The sequence below is a fragment of the Myotis yumanensis genome, unplaced genomic scaffold (assembly GCF_028538775.1).
Source record: "Myotis yumanensis isolate MYYU_CA2020_CCGP unplaced genomic scaffold, mMyoYum1.0.hap1 SCAF_11, whole genome shotgun sequence".
Taxonomy (NCBI): Eukaryota; Metazoa; Chordata; class Mammalia; order Chiroptera; family Vespertilionidae; genus Myotis; species Myotis yumanensis.
In genome coordinates, this window is record NW_027223762.1 from 42,998,015 (window position 1) to 43,019,909 (window position 21,895).

At 37.4% G+C, this 21,895-nt stretch overlaps 1 protein-coding gene across 3 annotated transcripts in view; it reads right to left on the minus strand.

Annotated features, from left to right (window-relative positions):
- The window catches only part of EXOC6B (exocyst complex component 6B), a 494,441-nt gene that overhangs the window by 148,928 nt on the left and 323,618 nt on the right, over nt 1–21,895 (minus strand). For all 3 annotated transcript variants that reach the window (XM_070429462.1, XM_070429464.1, XM_070429463.1), the window contains one exon: nt 5,972–6,113. In XM_070429462.1, coding sequence (XP_070285563.1) covers nt 5,972–6,113 — 142 coding nt within the window. The remainder of the gene's footprint in view (nt 1–5,971; nt 6,114–21,895) is intronic.

Below are 21,895 nucleotides of genomic sequence, written 5' to 3' on the forward strand. Positions count from 1 at the left end.
AGTTCTGGATCATGCCACAGACAACTGCCAAGAAGGAAGACTTCCTTATGCTAATAAAAGGGCAACCCCAAACCTAACCGATTCACAACTATAGACGAAGGTTTGAGTGGTCTGCAAAAGACCTTCTGAGAGTTGCTAAATATTTATTAACTGCTGTTGCTGCTGCTACTGCTGATAGTGGTGATAACAATAGAAGCTTCTACTTACTGCATATTCAGTGTTTTGTCAACCCATGAAATAAACCCTTTCGTGCATTATTTCATTTAATTCTGACCTCAGCCCTGCAATATTAGGTACTACTCTTATTCCTATCATAGATGGGGCCAGCTGTGAGAGTTTAAATAGAATACACAAGGTCACACTAAAAGTAAGTGTGACCTGAATCTTTCTTGTCAAGCTGACTCTAGAATCTATGTTCTTAATACCACACTATACCAGCTGAATACCTCAGGCTCATGGCAATGCACATACTTCTTCTATGTATATGGGATCTAAGAAACTGGCAGTGCAGGCTTCAGAGTCAAACACTCAAGGTACTTTCCATTCCACCTTGTCCAGAGTTTGATTTCTTTCAGGACCTATACAGTTCTTCCAAGGACTCACAGACAATAGGGAAAATACTGCACGCACACACCACTGGGTAGGAAGATGTAAGTGTTAATTATCTTGTCATTTGGGGCTGCTTTTATACGCCTCTGTATAGTTACTTGAATCTTATGTATCATTTCTTTAAGATTTTTTATAGACCACTGAGCATCTAAAGGAAAAAAATGAGGGGGGTGGTATAGCAAAAGACACAAAATAGAATTCTTTCTTTTAAAGTAAAATAAATGTCCATGGAAAGTTTCTTGACAGGCAAATTACTGCCAATCAGAAATGAAACATTAAATTCTAAATCAATGAAACTTAGTGGTTCCACAATATTTGAAAATAAGTTTCAGTGGTGATATTCCATGTCTTACAAATGTTAGTTTCAAGCTGGTCCTAAGTCTGGAAGGCTATTACACATATTGAATTGCTTTTTAGAAAAGATACTGGCTCTCTGGAACCCCACAAGGTTAACAAACTCTATTTATTATGTTTCCACCTTTTCATTAAATGATCTCTCCATCTCTTAGTCTTAAATGAAAGCTGGCTCTCTGCTAATGATACCAATTTGCCTATCATTTTCTCAAGTAGAAGCTGCTCATTCTTCTATACAAAATGCAATTCAGAATCAGGTCATAAAATGGGCATTTTCCTTACTCATTAGTGCTTCTCCCAGACCATCATTCCTCCTCCTCAAGGCCCATAAATTTAGCTTTATCATCCTCAATCTCTCTTTATCTTTTAGCTCTATCAAAAATGCAGTCATGGCCCGGACAGCATGGCTCAGTGGTTGACCTATGAACCAGGAGGTCACGGTTCGATTCCCCGTCAAGGCACGTGCCCAGATTGCGAGCTCAATCCCCAGTGTGGGGTGTGCAGGAGGCAGTTGATCAACGATTCTCTCTCATCATTGATGTTTCTATCTCTCTCTTCCTCTCCTTCCTCTCTGAAATCAATAAAAATATATTTTAAAAATGTAGTAATTATAATCATTCCCAATCATTCATCAGACATTGCTGTTTAACCAACAGTATTTGTTGTTTGCCTACTCCAAAGTCCTTTCTTCCTTTTCTTCACAGCAGAATGAGGTTCTACTCTTTCATCAAAACTCAGACAACAGTGACTTAAAACTCAACATCCAGAATCAATCTTGCCTGGCCAGTGTGGCTCAGTGGTTGAGCATCGACCTATGAACCAGGAAATCGCAGTTTGATTCCTGGTCAGGGCATATGCCCAGGTTTGGGGCTCAATCCCCAGTAGGGGGTGTGCAGGAGGCAGCTGATCAGTAATTCCCTCCATCACTGATGTTTCTATCACTCTCTCCCTCTCCCTTCCTCTCTGAAATCAATAAAAATCTATGTATTTTAAAAGAATCAATATTTATTAGTCCAGCTAATCATGTTTTTATTCTCCTAGCAAACAATTGGTTAAGACAGAGGCATGTAAAACCATCTTGGCTAACCAGATGCATGGAATCTATGGGTGAATTCTTGAAAGAATTCTGTGGCTGCTAGATTATCATGTCTGGATACAATCCCTGGAATTGTACTTATTTCTGAATAATGAGATTATGGTGGCTTTTATTTTCTTTTTCCCTCAAAATTTTCTATGAAGAGCAGGCATTATTTCTATGAAAAATAAAAATTAAAAAGAACTTGAAAAGATGTTCATTTATTCTGTTACCAGTCATAATGGAGTAATAGAGGACTTATCTCCCACTGTAAAAAAAAAACCCCACAACAACCTATAAAACTGGATAACGTATCTGAAAGAATGGTTTTAGATATTAGGCAATAGTCAATGCAGGACTGTGATTCTTGAAAAAGGAAAGCATTTGAGGTGAGCATAACTAGAGGGAGTTTCCAAGCCATTATGCAAAGCCTGCAAAGGGAGGGAACCTAAAGGAAGCAAAGTACTCTGAGTTGAAAAGTCAGAGATTGTAGTCCAGAATGCCAAGGCAACAAGCATTTGCAGGGCCAACTACCAGAGTGAAAGAGGTCGCAAAAGAGCACTCATAAAAACTGGAGAAGTGTGCCACTGAGTGTTCGGCAGAGTACGAATGTGTGCATGTACGGGAAGAGACTACCCAAGGCTGGGGAAAGACCCACCATAAATGAATATGCAGAATAAGCCGTGGAGCTCTTATAGAGCTGGGCACACTTGGTGTTCCCACCAGCCAGAGTTGAAAAACCTCTAGGTTCCTAGGCATGAGTTAGAATTCCGGAAAGGACATTACTTTTGGTTTGGGTTTAAATAAGACAGACAAAAGGATGCTCTGGACCCACTATAAACCTAAAAGCAAGTCTCAAAAGGATCCAACCAATTTCAAGTAACGTAAATGCAAGTCAGAACAAAATCTAATACTAGTTAAAGGAGTATAACAAAATATAGCACCAACAACATAAAATGTAAAATGTCAGGCATCAGGCCTTCTTCGTGTGGTCTCTTCACATGAGCTGGTTTGAGTCTCCTCACAGCATGGAGGCCTTAGGGTAGTTACACTTCTCATCCAGCAGCTAATTAAGAAGATGGAGGCTGCATTGTCTTTTATGACCTAGCAACAGAAGTCACAAGGCCACTTCTGCCACATGCTGTTGGATAAAATAAAATCACAAGCTTTCCCAGATTCAAAGGAAGGGGAATTAGATGTCATTTTTTTAAAAAAAATATGTTTTTATTGATTTCACAGAGAGGAAGAGAGAGGGAGAGAGAGATAGAAACATCAATGATGAGAGAGAATCATTGATCAGCTGCCTCCTGCATCTTCCCCTGACCGGAATTCGAGCCCACAATCTAGGCATGTGCCCTGACCAGGAATAGAATCGTGATGTCCTGGTTCATAGGTTGATGCTCAACCACTGAGCAGCACCAGCCAGGCAAATGCAATTTCTTAATAAGGAAGTGCCAAGATTCTAGAAAAAGATGTGGGAAAGGAGATACTGTTGTTGACATCTTTGAACAATGTAATTGCACTGTAGATCTGTGGTTCAGACCTTTGGTGACAAATTTTCTGAAGAATATTTTTTCAAGATAAAGAGTTTTAGATTGATAGGCTTTTATTTTCTTTCAGTACTTTAAAGATCTTCTAGTGCCTTGTAGTTTGTGCTGTTTTTGATAAGAAGTAAGCAGTAATTCTTATTATTGGTCTCCATTATTAATGTATCTTTTCTTTTTTGCCTACTTTTAAGATTTTCTTTTTTATCATTTTTTTTCTTTCTTTTCTTTGTTTGTTTGTTAGAAATCTGACTGTAATGTACTCTAGGTGTGACTTTGTGTTTCTTCTGCTAAAGATTTGTTGAGTCAGTAGATTAATACTTTTTACCAAACCTAAAAATATTTCAGCAACAATCATGCGTTATGTCCATCTTTTTCTTTAAGTTATTGAATATATTTCTATTCAGATTCCTAAAGGGCCTGTCTGCTATTTTCAACATTTGTGTTCTCAATGGATCTATTTTTATTGCCTGTTTTTTATTCTGTTATGAATCACATTTTCCTGCTTCTTTGCATGTCAAATTATAGCCTTTTATTGCTGTGAAATTGTGGCTACTATGAGGTTGACAGTCTGAATTTTTGTGTGTTTGTTTCTGTTCAAAGACTGTTGAGTTTTGTTTTGGCAGGCAGTTATTTTATTGGCAGATTATCCCTATCTTGTTGAGTCTTGTTATTAGGCTTTGTTATGGTGGATCAAGATTAGCTCTTATTCTAGAGCTTGAGTAGTATATCCTTAAGGTCTAACCTTCTGGGGTCTCACTAAATATACAAGATGTTCAGCTGGTCTCTCCACTCTTGTGAGTCAGAATTCTAGAGTCTCCTAGCACTCTCTAACCTCTGGCATTATTATTGAGCTAGCAGATCCTTAGTAGCTATTCTCTGCCAAACCTCAGAAAGTTTTACCCTGCACATAGCAAGTTAGTTTTTGACCAAAGACTCACAGGCTCTCTAATGCAGATTTCTGGAGCTCCTTCTCTAAACAATTCCCTATTCTCTAGTCGCTTGCCCCACAAATCCCAGCTGCATCACCAGCCCTATTCACCAATTTCCATTTATCTGTGTAAAACACTGCTTTCTACTTGGGACCTACTTTCATGTGTTGCTGTTTGGATAGTGCCTGGGCAGAAAATGAGAATGAATGACAAGTTTACCTTGTGCACCTCCCCTCTCTAAAGGATCACAGCCTTGTGCTGTCTGCTGTCCAATGCATGAAGAGTTGCTTCACACATTTTATCCAGTTTTACAGTTGTTTATCTAAGAAGGGTGACTTTGATACCCTTATTTAAAATAAGTCTTATTTAAAATAACATAGTCAATAAATAAATAAAACCTTAATTTTTAGTCATCAAAGTTAACCAAGGAAAAACAATAAGTAGTAAAATTAAAAGGATGTGGCAGAAGTATTAGCATACTCGGAGAATTTCCACTATTTTAATTTTCTTAGAATCAGAAAAATCATTTTGAATCACATCATTTCGGTTCATTTTCATTTTTCACTGACAGAGCAATGAACACCACAACACTCTTCATTCCTTCCTTCTTCCTTCCTAACCAATGCTTTATTTTGTGTTTAATATAAAGTGAATGACTCATGATGAATCAACTGTGCCAATGATGACACTCCCCTCTCACCTTGACAGATACTCAAACTCCCAGCCTCCTTTAGTGATGGAGGTGGCCATACAACTGTATTCTGTCCAATGAGACACAGAGGTAGGTTTGGTAGGTATCTCTTTTTATTTTCTTGGGAAAATGAATAAGTGAGACAGGCCTCTTTTTCCTGTCTCTTCTAAATATAACACAGAGGAGGAAAAGACCACATTCTAAGTATGAGAGAGGAGAAGGGACAAAAGAGCCTGGGTCCTTGGTGAGAGCACTGAGCAACTAAATCAATTCAGTAACTTACTGCCTCTGAGAAAAAAGTAAACCTATTTGTTTAAACCACTCTGTCAAAGGTTTTGTTTCTACCTGTACTAGAAAGCATTTCTGACTGATAAATACACACAGCATTTGTCCTGTAAACTAAGGGTTTGCAAATATGATGTAAAAATAGCTTTAAAATAAAACATAAAAAAGGAAATGCCTGGGAACTGCCTTCTCTTGAAGTCTGAACTAATCAGGTTTTCTTTGGTGTCCATATATCCCCCTTTAGACTGCAAACTCCCCTGTAGCCAGGGATCTTTTGTGCTCTACCTATGGGCCTAGGCACTTTTGGGTGCTCGAGTTAGCTTGCTGATAGACTCTATTTCTAGACATCCTATAACTTATTTCTGTCACCTAGGTATTCTTTGACATCATCAGGAACAAAGACACAATAGACTTAAATTTCTTTTTATAGAAGTGAGTATGCAGGCAAAACAAGCAAGCAAAAGGATGTTCACTGTCTTACGTTCACATTCTCTGACATCCAAGTTGAACTGCTGTAATGCTCCCAAGGTGAGCTGCCTTACTTCAGCTTCCAGCAAAAGTTGCATCAAGGATGTGGCTAAATGCTTGCAAGCTGACATACATGCTGTTTGAGCCACCTTGCCCTAAAACATAAGAATGTAAATCATAATTTTAATGGATTAAAGTAAAATTATAACAACATTAAAACCATTTACTTTTCCATTAGGAATGTCTTTGTTTTCTTTATCACAATACCCTTAACATTCAAATAATACTGAAATTAATAGTACCTGATGGCAATCATCTTAAATAGTAGCATCACCATGACCAGTCATGTAGCTATGACACTATGTTAAAATTCAGAAAGCCCAGCTATTTATTCAGGAAGCACTTTTTTTCTAAATCAACAACAGATAAACAATATTCAAAATCTTAATTAAACCAAGAAGAAATTTTTTGACACAGAAAAAAATTTCAAACAGTCCCTTCTGTATCAATCACAGTTCTTAAAAAACAAAATAAAAAGCACAGCGAAAGAAACCATCAACAAAACAAGAAAGCCCACTGCATGGGAGAACATATTTGCCCCTGTTATCTCTGATAAGGGTTTATGCCAAAATCTATAGGGAATTCATACAACTTAACAAAAGGAAGATAAACAATCCAATCAAAAAATGGGCAAAGGACCTAAATGGGCACTTTTCAAAAGAGGACATACAGAAGGCTGAGAGACATGAAAACCTACTCAAAGTCACTAATCATCCAAGAGATGCAAATCAAAACAACAATGAGGTCTCATCTCACACCTATAGGAATGGCTATCATCAACAAATCAACAAACGACAAGTGCTAGAGAGAATGCAAAGAAAAGGAACCCTGGTGTGCTGCTGGTGGGAATGAAAACTGTGGCCACTGTGGAAAACAGTATCAAAAAGTTAAAAATGGAACTCCCATTTGACCCAGTAATCCCACTTCTAGGAATATATCCCAATAAAACAGAAACACCAATCAGAAAGGATATATGCACCCCTATGTTCATAGCAGCACAATTTATAATAGCTAAAATTTGGAAACAGCCTGACTGCCCATCAGCAGATGAGTGGATTCGAAAACTGTGGTACATCTACACAATGGAATACTATGCTACTGTAAAAAAGAAGGGATTCTTACCATTTGCAACAGCATGTATGGAACTGGAGAATATTATGCTAAGCGAAATAAGCCAGTCAAAGAAAGATAAATATCACATGATCTCACTGATTTGTGGAATATAATGAACAATATAAACTGAGAAACCAAAATAGAACCAGAGTCATAGAAGCATCGAATAGACTGTCCAACCTATGAGGGAAGGCGGTGGGTGAGCGGGTAAGAGATCAACCAAAGGACTTGTATGCATGCATATGAGCAAAACCCAATGGATAAAGATGGAGGGTTGGGGCGAGGTGAGGACAAATGCTGAGGGGTGGGGGTAGCCAGGGAGAGGTCAATGGAGGAAAAAGGAAACTTATGTAATACTTTAAACAATAAAGAACTTAAATTAAAAGAAAATGTAGGCCCTGGCCAGATAGCTCAGTTGGTTAGAACATCATCCCGATACACCAAGGTTGTGGAATCAATTTCCAGTCAGAGCACATACAAAAAACAACCAACAAATGCATAAATAAGTGGAACAACAAATCAATATTTCTCTCTCTCCCCCTCTCTCTCTGTCTTGTTCCCCCTTCTTCTCTCTCTCTAAAATCAATTAATAAAAAGATTTATTGAAAGAAATAATTAAAAGGATAAATTTTGTTTCCTTAAAAAATGAACACTGAAGTTTATTAACATAAATTATAAGCTAATTTTTTAAATATGATATTGAAAATATCTTACTATCTTCTTTAAAGTATTCAAACACTTTATATTTAGTGAATGACATCTTGGTCTCAGGTCTAGGTCATACCTCATAGAAAATATATCCAATTTTTTCGAGATATATATTCATTTTTTTCCTGTTATTTATCTGTTACTTACCATCAATATCTATTCTGAAAACCAGGATGATATGTATCTTTAAAAGTCTGAATTCTCAAATTAGTGAATCCTTTTCTGAAATTATGGAGTAATTCAGTCATGTGGAAAGATATATAAAATTACAAGATGAACACTCATGTATCCATTAAACATTACAAATATAGTTTAGCCCCTGTGTAACCTCCTTAATCATTTTCCTCCCTCTCCCCACAGGTGACCATTATTGGTGTTAGGCATACCATTTATATTTTAAAAGTACTATTATGATAAGTATACATATAACAAAAATAATATACTGTATTATTTTATGTATTTTAAAACTTTCCATAATCATATATGGCATGTCCTTTTGCAACATGATTTTTTGGTACAATATTGTAATGTAAAGTTTTTTCAGTGTAATGCATGTGATTGTAGTTTATTCCTTTAATTATTCTACAGTATACGACAATATATTTGTCCATTCTTCTGATTTTGGAGATTTAGTTTGTTCCTACTATAAACTAGGTATGTCATAGAGTAATGTAGGTCTAGTAAAAATTCACAAAAATTCCAGATTCTCACTATGGGGTCCCTTTAGGTGTTTTTTCCATATATTTCAATGGACCAGGGAGTACCCAATTTTCTTTTACAAAAAGGGAGATATCATTCATTATTTCTTATACAAAGATACAACTGAACACAACTAAAACAAATGTGTAGGAATCTTACAAACTCTTTCAAAGAATTATAGAAAGCTCAATATGCATTACTTTCCATTACTATGTACATCATAGTACTACATGCAAGGGAGTGGAGGTGAGGACTCGGAGAAATCATCAATATCACTCATCTCCTCCACCATCAGGGAGGCTGCTTCCGTTTGCTGAGCATTGAATATGTGCCAAATGTTTTGAAAATATCTTCTCATATAATTCTCACAAGAACCCCATGAGGTATTTAATACTCAATTTGCAGATAAGGACAGAGAAATAGGATTATTTTACTGTATATTCTTAGTGGTGGAGCTAAGATGTGAATCCAGCCTTGTCAGACTTTCCAAAAAAACTCTTAACAATCATTTGATCCTGCCTCCCAGTCAAGGGCTTTGTGGTAGTGTCTGTTGCTCTCAGACTTGGGGTAAGGAAATGGAGGGGACAAGAAGATAAAAATCACACAAGTCTGAAAGGCCAGGGTACTGAGCGAGAGGCTTTTCTCTTCCTTACTCATCTAAGGAAGCATCAAAAGAAGGTTCAGTTCACAGTAGGGGTTTAAAATGGACCGCCAACACAGCTCTCTGTCAACCCACTGGGATCAGATCCTGAGTCCCAGAGGAACACTGGGACTACAAATGGCCAAGGCCCAATGTCTCCTTCTCTGGATAACTTAGCAGGTTTCAAGAAACATGGAAGGAGGGCCAGGTACTATTCTGTGAAGGAGAGCTGTCCTTTCACACCAACTTTCTCTTTTGCTTTTGCTTCCTAAGTAACACTCCTCTGCTCACATTTCGCTGTGTCAAATTTTATCTTCCTCTAGAGCAGCGGTTCTCAACCTGTGGGTCGTGACCCCTTTGGGGGTTGAACAACCCTTTCACAGGGGTCGCCTAAGACCATCGGAAAACACATATATAATTACATATTGTTTTTGTGATTAATCACTATGCTTTAATTATGTTCAATTTGTAACAATGAAATTGGGGGTCACCACAACATGAGGAACTGTATTAAAGGATCGCGGCAGTAGGAAGGTTGAGAACCACTGCTCTAGAGGTGTGTGTAGTTCGAAGGCAAGAGAGCCAGAGAGCTGATGGTGTGGCTTTCAGCTTGAGTCTGAAAGTCTGAGAACCAGGAGCACCAAGTGCAGGACACTGCTTGCTACTCCCCACGTATAATTGACGCTTTGTAAAAATTTCTCCCCTTGGTTTCTCTTTCTGCATTTAGGTTGTATAGTTTTAACTGAATAGTCTTTTAAATTTTCCAGTCTTATTTTCTAAAGTGGCTAATTTTTGCTACTAATCCAATTCAGCATGTTTTTCATTTCTGATACTTTTGTTTTTAGAAGTTCCATTTTATTTATTTTTTTAAATCTTCACCCGAGGATATTTGAGAGAGAGAGAGAGAGAGAGAGAGAAACATCGACGTGCAAGAGACACATTGATTGGGTGCCTTCTGCCCATGCCCCAGCTGGAGCCTTGGATCAAACCTGCAACCCCAAGTATGTGTCCTTGACCGGAATTGAACCCACCACCCTTGGGGGGGGGGGGGGGGGCGATGCTCCAACCACCAAGCCGCATCAGCCAGGACTGATTAATTTTTTATAACTTCTACTTCTTTCCTTAAATTTGTATGTACCTTTAAATCTTGAACCTATTGTGCATGTGTGGGCATATGAGCATTTTAAAAGCATTTACCTGCTAATTCTGTCACCTATGTCACTTGGGTAACTTTTTTATGAACTGATGATATTCCTTGTTATGGATCACATTGTCCTGTTTCTTGTCACATCTAGTAAATTTTTAACACTAGATACTATGAATGCTAGGGTGCTGAATGTCTCTATTTTGTTGAATTTCTTTAAAGAGAGTTGATTTCTGTTATGGCAAACAGCTCGGTTTCTTTTGCAATTTTAAGGTTTATAGGTCTACTCTTTTATGTAGGGATTAGAATAATCTATTCTCTATAGTTACTTTAGACCTACTACAAATGTAGCTTTAGACCAACTACTAGCTATTCTTCTGGTGGTTCTACTAAATGCTTCAGGAATTCAGTGGGGTCTTTCCCTTCTTACAGGTTAAATTTTTAACATTTCCCTGCCTTGTGTGACTTCTGGCAAATGTGCTCAGCTTCTGTACCCTAGCATTTATTTTTTGCCTGACATCATGAATTTTTCCTACACATGAACAACTTAGTATACAGCCAAAGCTTCAAGGGATCCCAATGCAGATATCTGGTGCTATCCCTCAAATTACCTCAAAACTACTTCCTTACAAATATCAGCAACTTATTCCCTAAAGTTCAATCTTTGTCTTCTTCCTATTTAAAAAAATATTTTTTTTATTGATTTCAGAGAGGAAGGGAGAGGGAGACAGAGATAGAAATATCAATATGAGAGAGAATCATTGATTGGCTGCTTCTTGCATGCCCCCTACTGGGGATTAAGCCCACAACCCAGGCATGTGCCCTTGATTGGAATAGAACCCAGGACCCTTCAGTCCACAGGCTGATGCTTTATCCACTGAGCCAAACCAGCTAGGGCCAATCTTTGTCTTCTTAACTCAACAATACTCTCCTGCTGTGCTTGGGTTACTTTGGGTACCCTCCCTGTACCACAGTTTGCAAAGTACCTGTAGACAAATTGCTGGGGCAATGTTTCATGTGTTTCCCTTCTTTCAGAGATCACTGTCCTGCACTGCCTGCTATCCAGTATCTGAAAAAGTTATTCCATTTATTTTGTCTGTCACTTCAAATGTTTTTTGTCAAGAGTTTCTGGCACTAATTATTGCAACATGGTCAGCAGAGAGCATCTCACCTTTATTTTGGAAAGATATTTTTTTGCTGGGTACTGAATTGTATATTGACAGTTTTCTCTTACTTTTGGGATTTTAAGTTTCATTCTATTGTTCTCTGGCCTTCATTGTTTCTATGAGAATCAGCCATCATTCTTATTGTTTTGCCTTGAATGTGTTTTTGTTCTACAGCTGTTTTTAAGATGTTTTTTTATATTTAATATTCATATGCCTAGGTATAATTTTCTTTGTACTAGTATTTCTCCTGCATAGGCTTGCTGAGCTTCCAGTAAATGTGGATTGATGCATTTCCTCAGATATGGAAAATTCCCAGGCATTATTTTTTTAAAGAAGTGCTTCTGTACCATTCTCATTCTCTCTTCTTCTTCTGGGACTTCAAGTACTTATATGTTATACCTTTCATCTGTGTTCTATCTCTTTTATGCTTTATTCCATTTTTTTAAATGAAAACCATTTCATTCTTTTTTCCCCTCAATGTGTGTTTAAGTTTAGGTATTTTCTACAGACCTGTCATTGAGTTCACTAACCTTAACTTTTGTTTAAAATTTCACCTAATGAGCTCTTTATTACAAATCATACATTTTGCTATTCTAGAATATATATTTATTTTTAATATCTATTCAAATAATTATTTTTTTGTATTTTGTCCGTTCTTTCCAGTTTTCTTTAACATATTAATCATAGTTATTTTTAAATCTTTGCTTGCTCCCATAAATATCTAAATTATCTAATTATCTACTAAGACTATTTTAACTTTTAATTATAGGTCAGTTTTTCTTGCATATTATTAGCATGTTAAGAAACTCTGTTTTAAATGCCATACATTGCAGATAAGATGTTATAGAGGCTTTTGATGATCTTATCTTCCTGAATAGAGTTTTAAGTTTGTTCATCCAGGCAATTAAATTATTAGTGGATCACCTTTATTTTGTCAGGCTTGTTTTTAAAGTTACAGTTGTTCTATTTAGCTTTGCCTTACTCTTAAGACTTTGTCTATAATCCCTGTAAATGGCTTTACTGATATTTAAATGAAAAAGTCTCACCATAGGTTCAATTCTCAATGTCTTTGGCTGTGCAATTTCTAGAATACTTGCAGAATATATTCCAGTGGCTGTTGCCTTCTAAAGACCCAGAGTGTGTGCCCTACTCATATATAGCAGAGAAATTAGTTAAGGATGAAAGGGAATTTTATACAGACATTTCGGGGGGTTCTCTCTTCCTTTCTTTTTGGTGTCCTATTCCTCTAATGCCTATTCTTATAGACATCCCAAGTAATAATCTCTTCCTTTTTTAGATAATATTTTGATTTTATATTTTGTCCAGTTTTCAGAATTGTTTACACTAGAGGATAAACCTGATACTATGGCTTCACAACTAGAAGCCCTCCCCAAAAATCCCTTTAACTGACAAATTTATATCAAACTAGAAAAAAACTATAATAACCATTTAAGGAGATTCTCCCCGGTCAATAATTTTATATGCACTTGTCTTAATTTCCATTATCAGCTTGGCCAACATTGTGCAATATTTTTAAAAATGCATACATGTATGTGTCTTTCTAACTAAAATTCATAATAAAGGATAAAGGATATAGCCAACTAATTAGTATATTACAAAACAATACCACCACAGCAGATACCATAACTTGTGTGTTCTAGTTTCATAGACCAAAACTGTCAGGAAAAAAAGAAAAAGAAAAATATATAAAGGTATACAGAGAAATTACAGGTATGTGGTTCAATGAAAACCAACATACATAGTAAATATAATTCCCCAGACCACCTTAACCTTTGTCTTGGTTTCATCATCTGTAAAATAGATTGTTATAATGGCTAAGTAGAAATAATTCCTATGTAGCATTTCCTACCTTACAATTCCATAGTTACCTGGTTTACATTAAGTACTCAGTAAATGTCTTATTAGAATATTCCTATGGTCCAGAATATGGAAAACAATTAAAAATGTTGCATATATTTGCTTAAAATGTAAGTACTTTATGGGTGCATAATATTTGCTAACCATTTATCCCTTTTCTAGTCTTATGATTTTCTTCTTTTACACCAAAAAATTCTGTCATGCAAAAAAGTAGAAAGTGTACTTCCTGTTCTAAAACAAATGAAGGAGAGCATGCAATTAAGTGCTAAATTGAGCAGAATAAACTCTAAGCACTATATGATTTTAGAAGAAAAGGTTATGAGGCCAAAATAGTCAGAGAAGGCTGCACAAAAAAATAGAACTTCATTACAAATTAACAACAACATCATGGAAATAATTTTAAGTGGCTTATAATTTGAGGTAATATAAAGTACTCTACAAATAATAACAATCACTACTACACAAACCACCACAGAATAAGACCTCAAATGAGAAATAAAAACTCTTCCTTTCTCTTTCCTCAGCTCCTATTGAGGTTAACGGTTAACTTCATCAAGTCATCTCATTAACGCAGAAATGTCTTTGAAGGTATTCCGTTTTTGCCATGCTGGACATTTCACCAGACTACAACCAAGATGCCAAATAATCCGATTCAAATATTAATAAGCAAAAGGTCACGATGAGTTAATTTCCAAAGTTCTACTAGTTCCTGTTTTTTCTTACCTTATCCAATTCCCTCTCCCTTTCTCCAGCCCTCTCTTACTACATAAATTACAGTCACTGGCTTAGTTTCAAGATATACCCACTAAACTGTAATTCTAGTTGAAGTGCATTTTAAGTGGAGGCCTCCCAGATGTTGGATCCCAATACAAGGGTGACCTGCAGAGGTATAAAGTTAAAATAAAAAGGGAGGGAATCAGCTAAAAGATATACCCAATTTTTATATTTAACTACTATTAAAAAAGGGAAAAATAGGAAAAATAAAAATAAACCCTCTCAAACTTTCCAATAAGTTATTTAATAATGTGACAAAGCAGAACATATTAAAATATTAACCAAAGCTTCCAGGAAAACCTCTATAATCTCAATTGTTTATTCAAGACCTTTACAAACCTCATAAAAAATTAAGTGGGCTTGGAGAAAACACACCATAGCCATAGGAGAGAGTTTACAAAACACAATGGTACAGACGCCTGCCTGTCTGCCAGCCAGTCGCTTTTAACTTCCACATACAACATGTTACCCCGCTCCTCACTGGTCAATACCCTAAATAAGATCATTTCTCCCCCCTAAACACCTCATTAGCCTGAGTTCCTTTTTTGCTGTTTTGAGCTAACGTATCCTGTAGGTGCTTCGGTTCATTATTTGCTGCCAAAACAAATGCTCCATTTCAGAATATTTAAAACCTTAGGTTTCTCTGAGCGAAATAATTTAAGATTTTCTTTGCAAGTGTCTGATTAGCCCTCTAATTAATCTCACTATGGAAGAACAGTGAGATTAATGAACCCTAATGTTCATTTTATGGAAAGTAGTAGTGAAAACAAGATGAGACAGAGTGGAAGAGATACATAGAGAAAGAGCAAGGATTTGGTACATATTAACTTAAGTTCAAATCCAGGCCCTATCACTTATGTGATCTTTATGAAAGTTGTCTAATGTTGGTTAGTCTCAGCTTTCTCATCAATGAAATGAAGATAATGTCAGCAACACTGTAGAAATTGTAGAGTTAATGAGATGATATAATAAAGAACCCTATACAGTATCTGGCAATAGTAGGGGCTCAATGAATGATAGGTACTTTATTATAAAATATTCCTGTCTTTTTGAGTAGTACTGCCTATAGTTCAAGGAAATTTTTTTTTAATATATTTTATTGATTTTTTACAGAGAGGAAGGGAGAGAGATAGAGAGTTAGAAACATCGATGAGAGAGAAACATTGACCAGCTGCCTCCTGCACATCTCCTACTGGGGATGTGCCCGCAACCCAGGTACATGCCCTTGACCGGAATCGAACCCAGGACCTTTCAGTCTGCAGGCCGACGCTCTATCCACTGAGCCAAACCGGTTTCGGCAAAGGAAATTTTTAATGAAAATTTATTTGCGTTCCACATTTCTTAAAAAGTGCTTATAGAAACATTCAACATGAAAATTTTAATGTGAGCTGAACTCAACTTTCATACACCTAGAAATCTACTGACTGAATCATGTTGCAGGAAATTGAGCACAAAATATGAATATTTCAGTCAGTCTCAGTTTGTGAGGACAAATAACCTTACACCATTTCGATTTCAAGGAAACATGGCATATTCTCCCCATCCCCATCTTTTCCCTCCTGAATGTCCTACAGGAGCCGTGAAAGAGGAAACTTTTCATCATAGTGAATGTGTGTGAAAGCACCAGAGTATGTTAATAGTTAGAGAAGAGGAACCTGAAAGACTGCCTTGTTCATTAAGGAACTTGTTATCAAAGAACTCATTAAAAGGTAATGGAACTAAATGGCGATTAAAATACCCACTGAATAAAGGTTGTCTGGCTAACAGCCCCTCAATATAGCCTTTCACAAACATTCCCAATAGTAAAGACCCCCAACAAGATGAAAAGCCACCTAATGCTAAAACCAGTATTGATGAAACCGGAGATAAAATTATCCTAAGTAGGAGACAGCAGCTGAATTAAGAAAAACCATCCTAGAATTCAGAGTATGGGACATTAAACAAGAAAGTCCTCTACCATGTACGCCCTGTTCTCAGAGACCCTGGGTCCTGTGTAGTAGAGAGAAAGGCAGCTCTTCCTCTCTATTGCTACTCCTAACTTCTAAGTTAGAACAAGATTCTCCCTTTTCCTAGTGATTCCCTCACCTACTTTCTGCCATCTAACTTCTTCCTTATCTAAACAGAACCTACAAATCTTAAAAATATGAGATAAAGTTATGGTTGGAAAGAAACTGGTGGAATATAATAAAATCTTAGAGGTATAGTCCCTTGAGCAAAGTCAGAAAAAGAATGGAATGATCTCTGTAACAGGGCATGCTAGAAATTGACCATTTACACTGACTACACAAGTTCAGAACATTTTCAGAACACCAGAAACTGGTGATAGAAAAATATGCCACCTCCACTGAAAAACCTGTTTACAGAATATGTTACTTACCTAATTCATTATCCATGATCCCTTCTACCTTAATAAAATATATTTGACCAGATTAAAAGTTAGAATATTTAAATTTTGTCATATAAGGAAGGCAAATGATTTGAAAGTAGAAATTCCTGCAGAAGCCCTTTTGCCTCGTCCTTCCTTCTTGTAGCAGTCAAAGTCATGTGATGGCTAGAATTCTAGCAGCTATCGTGTAATCTTGAGGAAAAGGACAAGAGAATGATGAAGATCTCAGCCCTGATGTTCCTGAGCCTCTGAGCTAATATCGTTTCTGCAGTTATTATGTGAAAAAAATACACTCTTAGGTATTCAAGTACTGAAGCTGGTTAGCTGTTATTGATAACAGATAATTGAATTAAAGCCAGCAGAATCAGATGAGAGATGTGTACATCATTAAAAAACCTAAATAGCTTAGATAAACAATAAGACTGCCGTAAAATGGGGCAGAGAAAAAGATGAAAGACTGTCTACTCATATTGGTTTTTTTACAAGTACACAGCCTACATAGGTCCTCCATATCTTAGGTCAAGTAAGGGGGGAAGTAAAATGCTAGCACATGACACAATAAAAATACTGTGAAACAAAGGGAAGACTACAACACCTGTGATAACTAATTTTATGTGTCAACTTGACCAAGTCAGTGGATGCCCAGATATTTACTCAGATTTTATACTGGGTGTGTCTGTGAGAGTGTTTTTGGATGAGATTAACACTTAAATCAGTAAACTGAGTAAAGCAGATTCCTTTCCCTAACGTAGATGGGCCCCATGCAGTAAGTCGAAGGCCTAACTAAAACAAAAAGACTGGCCCTCCTTAAGAAGGAACTCTTCATGCCTAACTGCCTGAAGGCAGATACCAGTCATTTCCAGCCTTTAGACTTGAAGCGAAATATGGCTCTTATTGGGCCTTGACCTTTCAGAGCAGAACTTACACCAACTTCCTTGGGCTCCAGCTAGCTGACTACAGATCTTAGGACTTCTCAGCTTCCATAATTCCATGAGTAAATTCCATACACATACACACACACACACACACACACACACACACACACACACTAATAAAAAGGGTAATATGCTAATTAGACAAGATAGACCAGACATCTTCCAGTCGTCCAGTCCTCCTTCCAGACAAAGCCACAGTGGTGGGGGCCGAGGCAGAGGCAGTTAGGGGTGATCAGGCCGGCAGGGGAGGGCAGTTAGGGGCGATCAGGCTGGCAGGCAGAGTGGTTAGGGGCAATCAGGCAGGCAGGCAGGTGAGCAGTTAGGAGCCAGTGGTCCCAGATTGTGAGAGGGTGCATACTAGGCTGAGGGACTCCACCCCCACCCCGACCCTGTGCACGAATTTTGTGCACCGGGCCTCTAATATTATATATATATATCACAGACACAGATATATACATTGTTGGTTCTGTTTCTCTAGAGCAGCGGTTCTCAACCTGTGGGTTGCGACCCCTTTGGCGGTCGAACGACCCATTCACAGAGGTTGCCTAAGACCATCCTACATATCAGATATTTACATTATGATTCTTAACAGTAGCAACATTACAGTTATGAAGTAGCAACGAAAATAATTTTATGGTTGGGTCACAACATGAGGAACTGTATTTAAAGGGCCAGAAGGTTGAGAACCACTGCTCTAGAGAATCCTGACTAATACAGTACCCAAAAGACTCAAAGTATTTTCAAGCCTCAGAAAATTTTTTAATAGATCAAAAGGAAATTTTAAATAAACTCTTTGGTGTCACCATCTAGAGTATAAAATAAACTGTTCTCAACAAAAAAGAGAGACATAATAAGGAGAAAAGAGTGTGAAGTGAAATGATAGCATGATAAATCAAAAACTCAACAGTAAATATAAAGAGATATGGATAAGATAAAAAGGGTTATAAGAAAAACAAACAAATGAACTAAATTAATCCACATGAGAGGGAGTAAGTGTAGGACATAGCTATGGAAAACTACCCCAAGTTGTGTGGAAAACAAACATGAGACATTCTCCCAGTACTTAGAAAACCAGCCTGAAGCTGAAAATTATGGTAAAGTAATCAGTTTAATACAGAAGATAAAGTTAACATCAGGTTAACTGATGTTTGCAAAGTGGAGCCAAGAAAATAAATGAAGCACCAAGATAATCTATCAGAGAAAAAAATTACAAAAAGGTACAAGTATTCAGGCAGAAAAACTAGGTCAATAACCAAATAACAAAATCAGATTTCTCTACTGCAACACTAAAAACTAGATGACAATGGAACATGTACAGAGTATTGAAGGGAAAAAAATGTGACAAAAAATTTCTTTTAAATCAAGCAAAATGGTAAAAAGAAAACATTTAATACATAAGAAAGACCTCATAAAATCTGAAACAAATATCTTTACTTGAAGATATACATAGTGAAAGCTATGATCTGTCATGGAAACTAATTAAAAGTGAGATCAGGTTAATAATTGTCTTAAACTAAATAGAAATATCAGTATTTACTGTTGAAAAAAAGACGTATAACATGGAAAATAATGCTATAATAATAATAATACTCTTGATCTAAAATACTGAAATATTTTAAAATATAGGAGAGGAAGAGGTAAAATAAAAATGTGTGATAAACCACATATTAAATGTTACAAATAAATGTTTATGCTTAATTTCAAAGTTTAGAGAATTATAAGTTGAAAAACATTTTGAAAAAATGAAAGGACTTATGTTCAAAATTCTAAGGATATGCAAAGCTAAAAATATGAGATGCATTAAAACAAAGGAAATGAAAAAAGAGATATAATGAAACAAAACAACATAACCAAGTCAACAGCACAATAATTGTAAATTACTCTATTAAAAGACAAAGGCAACATTAAAAACTGAGGAAGCTGACAAAATAAAATAATCAATAAAACCATAAAAGGAAAACTGTAAAGGAAGAGGTAATAACATATTAATTGACAGATAAGTTCAAATTCAAGGAAAAAGTTATTAAACAAGAGTAATTTCCTAAAGACTAAAATAAAGATCTGACTACTATAAGTCGTAATGCAACATATAACATTGTATCAAAATACATAAAGAAAAAAATGCAGAAAAGGGAAAATACCTAAAAAACACAGACAACAAAATAACAGTAAGAGATCCTAACAGAATACATTGAGACTTTGACAGATTGAGCAGCAAAAATTAGGATAATTCAGGTCAAATAATAATGCAATAATATGAATTTAAAGATATATATATTTAACTTTGTACATTATTGGCAGGAAATATGTCTTCTTATCTGTAAATGGGGTAATATCCAGTGAAATCCTAAAAGGATTTCTCAACATTAGTGCTTGAACAAGTGAATATCCATATAGCTAAACATAAATCGCAACTGTTTTGTCACTCTGTTATACAAAAAAACATATCTAAATGGATCATACAGCTAAAGAAAACAAAAGAGTTAAAGTTTTATAAATCTAGGGGGAAAAAAGGAGAAAATTTTCTAGAACTTGGAGTAGATAATTTCTTAGATAGGACACAGTAAAAAGGCAAGGACTCACCTTATATAGCTGAAATAAATCTGGTATCCAGAATATATGAAATAATATAAAACGTAATAAATAAAATAACTCAAGTGAAAATATGGGGAAAAGGTTTGAACAGGCACTTGATAAAAGAAGACACATGAATAGCCAAAGAGCACATGAAAAGTACTCAGCATCATTAGGTATCAAAGAAATGATGAACAAAAAACACAAGCCGACTCCTGTACATACTCATTAGAGTGACTAAAACTAACAAAGAAGATGACAATACCAAATGTTGACAAGAATTTTGAACAACTGAAACTCTAATGCATTGGTTTTACTATATAAAATGGTATGGCTATTTTCAAAAACCATTTGTGACTTCCTTAAAAAGTTAAAAATATACATTTATCATTTGATACACATGCAAATTAAAATAAAATTGAGCCCATGATTTTATTTTAACATCATAAAAATAGGAAAACCAGACACTATAGCCTTCCAATTCATTGCAATTAGAAATACACACAAATATCTATAAAGTATTTTTGTCAAAATTACATCTACTAACAAACCACCTGTTTAAAGGAAACACAGAGTACAGAGGAACATCTACATAATAAAAGACAAAGATGCTAATTGACCATACCTTCACTACGCCCAAGCCATGCAAACCAGCCAATCAGAGTGACTATATGCAAATTAAGCCAACCAAGATGGTGGTCGGCAGCCACGGAGCTGGAGCAAGCAGGAGGCTTGGTTGCCCCGGGGATGGAGGAAGCCAAGCTTCCTGCCTGCTCTGGCAAGCTGTGGCATCCGCAAAGGCAACAAGGTTTCAATTATAGAAGCTAAATAAATTTCAGATACCTGCTTCCAGCCAGCCTCCACTGGGAGCTTGGGTGGCTGGGGGCTGTGGCCAGCCTGCAAACAGCCATCAGCCCCTCACACAGGCTGGCCACACCCTCATGGGGTGAGGGTCCTCGCTGGGGGGCTTAGCCAGCCTGCAAACAGCCATCAGCCCCTCATCCAGGCTGGCCAGGCACCCTTGCAGGGACCCCCACCCTGAAAGGGCTGTAGCCAGCCGGCAAACAGCCATCAGTCCCTCACCCAGACTGGCCAGGCACCCCAGCAGGACCCCCAACCCTGAAGGGGGTGTGGCCAGCCTGAAAACAGCCCTCAGCCCCTCACCCAGGCTGGCCAGGCACCACAGTGGGGACACCCACCCTGAAAGAGCTGTGGCCAGCTTGCAAACAGCCATCAGCCCCTCACCCAGGCTGGCCAGGCATCCCAGCAGGACCCCCACCCTGATCCAGGACAACCTTCAGGGCAAACCAGCTGGCCCCACCTGTGCACCAGGCCTCTATCCTATATAATAAAAGGATAATATGCAAATTGACCCTAACAGCAGAGCAACTGGGAATCACTGGTCACTATGACACACACTGACCACCAGGGGCAGACGCTCGATGCAAGAGCTTCCCCCTGGTGGTCAGTGTGCTCCCACTGGGGGAGCTCTGCTCAGCCACAAGCCAGGCTGACGGCTGCCAGTACAGCGGTGGTGATGGGAGCCTCACCCGCCTCCTCAGCAGCACTAAGGATGTCTGACTGCAGCTTAGGCCTGGTCCCCGCTGGCAAGTGGACATACCCCGAGGGCTCCCAGGCTGCCAGAGGGATGTCTGACTGCCAGCATAGGCCCAACCTCCCGTGGAGCGGGCCTAAGGCAGCAGGTGGTCATTTCCCGAGGGGTCCCAGGCTGCGAGAGGGCACAGGCCGGGCTGAGGGACCCTCCCAAGTGCACAAATTTTTGTGCACAGGGCCTCTAGTCCTATATAATAAAAGAGAAACATGTAACTTGACCGTCCCTCTGCTACGCTCACCAGCCAA